This window comes from Lathyrus oleraceus, chromosome 2, assembly GCF_024323335.1.
Source record: "Lathyrus oleraceus cultivar Zhongwan6 chromosome 2, CAAS_Psat_ZW6_1.0, whole genome shotgun sequence".
Lineage (NCBI taxonomy): Eukaryota > Viridiplantae > Streptophyta > Magnoliopsida > Fabales > Fabaceae > Lathyrus > Lathyrus oleraceus.
The window spans coordinates 10284991-10290073 of NC_066580.1; the positions used below are offsets into that span (position 1 = coordinate 10284991).

The window sequence follows — 5083 nt, forward strand, 5'->3', positions numbered from 1 at the left end:
ATTTGACTTAATCGGAAAATTAAAGGGAAAATCTAACTAATTCTAGTTAAGTCCTAATTAAAATCTAAGTATTAATATGTATTATTTTTAAAGTGATAAAAAAAAAGATTTGTGTATTAAAATGCCTTTGAAATGTGTATTTTCAAAATAGAGAAAAATATGCATTAAAACATTAAAAAAAGAAAAAGAAAAAAAAAGAGAAGAACAAACAAATAAATCATAATTTAGAACACGACTGCAGGGGATGTATCACTGAAATCCAGGGGCTGGTCCAGAAGGGGGCGCTGGGCCAGATTAAAGGCCCATAGTGTTATGCCTTTGCTTGCAATTCAGACTAGGGGGCGTATAAGGAAAATATGGAGTCGCTGTAGTAAAAACTATGGGCCATGTGTTCCAAAAGCCCAAGCAATTCATCAGAAAGGGCACAAGAGAGAAATAACACGGTCGCTCTCTCCTCTCCCCCACATTTCCTCTCTTGCTCGTCTTCACCGGAATTCCCCCCGCCGCACCGGAGGCGAACCTATGAAATTTCTACCATCCAAACGGCCGTCTCAACGCCCTCAAAACCATCGAAGCGGACTTTGATGCAACGAATCTGAAAACCTTAGAATTCCTACTCCCAAAAATTGAAACCCTAAGAGTCTAACGAAGAGCACGGCACAAGGATTTGAACAAGTGTATTTACCTGCGAGACAGAGTTTTGCCCCAGTGGAATTTGAAGATCAAACGCGTAATCAGAAGAAAAACAACAAGTCCAGAGGTAAATCCTTTCCTTGAGCTTGATATGTCTTCAACCGTTCTCCTTCTTCTTCCTGCCTTTTCTTCTTTGAATGTTTTATTGTTGAGTAGAATAGTAAAATAGGAAATGATTGCAGAACCAACTATGGTTGAAGGCGATGGAAGAAAGGATCGTTCTGTTAGTTTGAATTAGTTGTTGAATTTCAGTAATGATTGTGATGTCTGTTAGACTGTTAAGTGAATTGGTATTTGAATGTTAAATGATGATTGTTAATGAATTGAGTTGTTTTGATTTTGAAATTAGTGTTAGAATGCAATGCTAGTAGAACTTATCAACTGTTATGAAACTTGGTTTGGGTATGTTGGCATGGCTGGTTATAAAAGTTAATTCAAACTGAAGCTTTGTTATGGAATTAGTTATTGTATTAAAACAGTTAGTTAAATTGTTAGAAGTTGTTATTTGTTTGAATCTGAACTTGAAGCTTAGTATCTGGTTAGTGAATGGTAATTGAAAACAGAACGATGAAAACAGTTGGTGTGATGAAAACAGTTAGCAAATTAGTTAGTTAAAATGTTAGTAATTGAATTGCTTTGATGTTAGCATTGTTAGTAGTAATTTCAAAAGCTAGTTAGTGAGTGGAAGTTGGTTAAATGAAATTGGATTAGTTCGTAGCAACATGACTGTTAGTTGTTAGGGTTAGAAAAGATGTTTGTTTAGTGTTATGGTGAGGAGTTGGAAAATTGAAATGATGCTACTGAAATATTACTGATTATGAATTTAAATAGGGCTGTTGTAATGAAAATGATGAATCCCAGTTTAGTTAGCTTGCTTATGTTGAATTATGCTAAAGTTAAATTATGCAAATTGTTTGTTGAATGTTAGAACTGTTATGTAAAGTTGCTTTGGTATGTTGATAATTAGGATGGATGGAATTGGTAGTGCTGGCCATCATAGAGTTCTTAGTCATTAAATTATATAAACAATAAACATTTGAAACAGGCATCGAAGTTTTTATATACCAACCTCTTCCGGAACCTTTCACATCACACTCTCTCATTAAGGTACGTACACTCGCCCTTCTCTCCCAAGTCCCTCAAAAGTCTCCAAATTTCAATCTTCAATTTCATTCTCTCTGAATTCGATTCCGATCCAAGGTTCTTTCTCTCTTGATTTTGCATATTATGGCTTGGATAACATGATTTGGAGTTTTGCATGTTATATGTTTTCTAATTAGGGTTATTTAATTGAAATTTCAGATAACCTCCCCTTTTGATTTAGGGTTTTGATTTAAATTTTTATTTCGATTTTCAATCAAATATTTAAGTCAGATGTTGTTTTCTATTATTAGGATTTTTAATTAAAAAGTTTATTTAAATTTTGATTTTGATTTTCAATTAAACATTAAGATTTTGGGTACAACTACACATGGTCAAATGTACTAGTAATATTAGAAATCATGATGTGTTGCTAGACTCTGCTTCTCCTAATCAATACAATTAATATATATAACAATTAATCATATTAATTATATGACATTTTATTGTCCGGGCTTTTGATGGCGATGATAATGTGGAAACATATGTATTAGGGTTTTTTAGTGTGAATTAGTTGATGTATATTGCTATATTGCTTTTCAGGATCCAACTTGTTACCTACTAATTAAAGCTTGTATAGATATTGTTGACCAAAGTTACACCAATGGTAGCAATGTCATCTCTTCTTGTCAATGGAATTCCCCAATTTCTTCCACAACCCATATCACAAGTTGTGAAAGGGTCTTCGGTTCACGTAAAACTTAACCCAAATTGTACCAAATCAAGAGCTTCAGCTTTCAAGGTTAGGGCAAACAGTTATGATGATGACCAAGTTGACAACTTCCTGAAAAGGGATTATAAGTGGGGATTTAATCAAGAAATAGACTCATTTTCGTTACCCAAAGGCTTATCCGAGGAAACTGTCAGGTTAATATCTGCAAGAAAAAATGAGCCTGATTGGATGCTTGACTTTAGACTTAAAGCATATCACAAGTTTTTGAAGATGAAAGACCCAAACTGGTCTGACAATAAATACCCAAAAATAAATTTTCAGGATCTCTGTTATTACTCTGAGCCTAAGAAGAAACCAACTTTGAATAGTCTTGATGAGCCTGCACCTAAGCTACTCGCCTACTTTGATAGGCTTGGTGTTCCTCTCTTAGAAAACAAGAGGGCTAATGTAGCGGTAGATGTTGTTTGTGATAGTGTTTCGATTGCAACGACTCATAAGAAGACTTTGGAGGAAAAGTCTGGCGTGATATTCTGTGCTATATCCGAAGCTGTAAGGGAGTATCCAGATTTGGTTAAGAAGTATTTAGGAAAGGTTGTCCCTTCTGATGATAACTTTTATGCAGCCTTGAATTCTGCTGTGCATGGTGATGGGACGTTTGTATATATTCCCAAGAATGTCAAGTGTCCAATGCAAATATCAACATATTTTAGGATTAATGCAAAAGAGTTCGGTCAGTTTGAGAGGACATTGATTGTCGCAGAAGAGGGTAGTTTTGTGGAGTACTTGGAAGGGTGTACTGCACCCGTTTACGATACTAATCAGTTACACGCAGCAGTAGTTGAATTATATTGTCATGAAGGAGCAGAGATTAAATACCTGACAAAGCAGGATTGGTATGCTGGTGACGAGCATGGGAGAGGTGGGATATATAACTTTGTCACCAAGAGGGGACTCTGTGCTGGGGTCAGATCAAAGATATCTTGGACACAGGTGGAAATAGGATCAGCAATTACATGGAAGTATCCAAGTGTTGTTCTAGAGGGTGATGAATCAGTAGGGGAGTTTCATTCGGTAGCACTGACTAATAACTATCAGCAGGCAGATACAGGGACAAAGATGTTACATAAGGGAAAGAATACTAGGAGTAGAATCATATCTAAAGGTATTTCTGCTGCGCATTCCAGAAATTGCTATAGAGGACTTGTGCAGGTAATGTCAGGTGCAGACGGAGCTAAAAGCTCCTCACAGTGCGATTCCATGCTTGTAGGAGATAATGCAGCTGCAAATACCTACCCATACATTCAGGTAGTTACGTCTTGAAAATGTTCTATTGATTTTTTGTAATTTTGTTTACATCCTCTTGATGTTAATGTCTATGCCTCGGTTCATGGGTTTCCACTAAAGGTTTTTGCTAGGTTATTCTTGTTTTATATATTACATTTAATGAGGCGTTGTCAAGTTGATTTCTTACTTGGCTTTGCAAATTGACCGTAAATATTTTTGTTTGTGTTGGTATAATATTTTATGAAAAATATATAAATAAAAAGTTAAACTCTTTCCAATGATATATTTTTCATCAAATATTATACAACACAAACAAAAATACCTATGGCGAAGAGTACTATAGAAATATGATATCTAGGATTTTGATTGTTGCCTCGACGGTGAATTGTCGTGGACATACCATTGCATTATTAAATAATGCTTGAAATTTAATGCCTTGCTTGTGTTTATTGTTCACAGTCTAAGAATCCTTCTGCTCAGATTGAACATGAAGCTACAACATCGAAAATTGGTGAAGATCAGTTGTTTTACTTTCAACAGAGAGGAATCGACTATGAGAATGCCATGTCGGCTATGATAGTTGGATTCTGTAGAGATGTAATCGATGATCTTCCATATGAATTTGCTTCTGAAACAAAACAGTTGTTGAGCTTGAAACTAAAAGGATCTGTTGGTTAGGTTCCATAGCGGCTGGATGCTTTTGCTGCTGAAGATGTTACAGACTGTGTACTTTTGATGAGGTATATGTAAACAATCATTTAGTTCTTTAGTTTTTTTTTCTTGAACTATGTAACAGTAAAAAGGCAGCATTTCGCACCAAAGGTGTTTTGCCATCATAATCTTTGTTGTTGGGATCAGCTCCAGCACAGATTAGACTTTTCATTATTACTTCTCCTGGAAGAAAATATTCTTCGGGCGAGAAACTAAGAATTACAAATTCCTGGAAATCATCATTATGCCCGATCATTTTAGAAAAGGGTGAAGAAATATGAAATGTAAATTGTCATTTTGCATACTATAGTACGTCGTAATATGTTAACCATGATTGGATTACGGATACAAACATAAGTTCTTGAAAATCTTAAGAGGGTAACTTACAATCTGGTTGATAAATTCTGAAGCGCATCTTCGAAAAAGAGTTACGTTTTCAATGTAAGAATTGTAGAAAGTTTGGGATGTCTACAAGTGCAGAAACAAAAATAGAGGAGGTTATTTAACTGGAAGTTTAACATGTTAAAGAGAACAAACTCTGATTAGGTTCCCATGAAGGAAAAGATTTCAATAATAATGGAC

The 5083-nt window shown here is 35.2% G+C and overlaps 1 protein-coding gene across 2 annotated transcripts; it reads left to right on the forward strand.

The window, feature by feature from the left end:
- The first annotated feature begins 429 nt into the window (after positions 1–429).
- On the forward strand, positions 430–4803 carry LOC127117620 (UPF0051 protein ABCI8, chloroplastic). Of its 2 annotated transcripts, none has more exons than XM_051047694.1 (4): positions 430–760; positions 1661–1800; positions 2377–3811; positions 4250–4803. In XM_051047694.1, the coding sequence occupies exons 3-4, from the start codon at positions 2438–2440 to the stop codon at positions 4466–4468; spliced, it is 1593 nt and encodes a 530-aa protein (XP_050903651.1). In that variant the 5' UTR covers positions 430–760; positions 1661–1800; positions 2377–2437; the 3' UTR covers positions 4469–4803. The 2 variants fall into 2 exon arrangements, with proteins under 2 accessions (XP_050903651.1, XP_050903650.1); XM_051047693.1 differs by having other exon boundaries at positions 431–760; positions 1739–1800.
- The last annotated feature ends 280 nt before the right edge of the window (positions 4804–5083 follow it).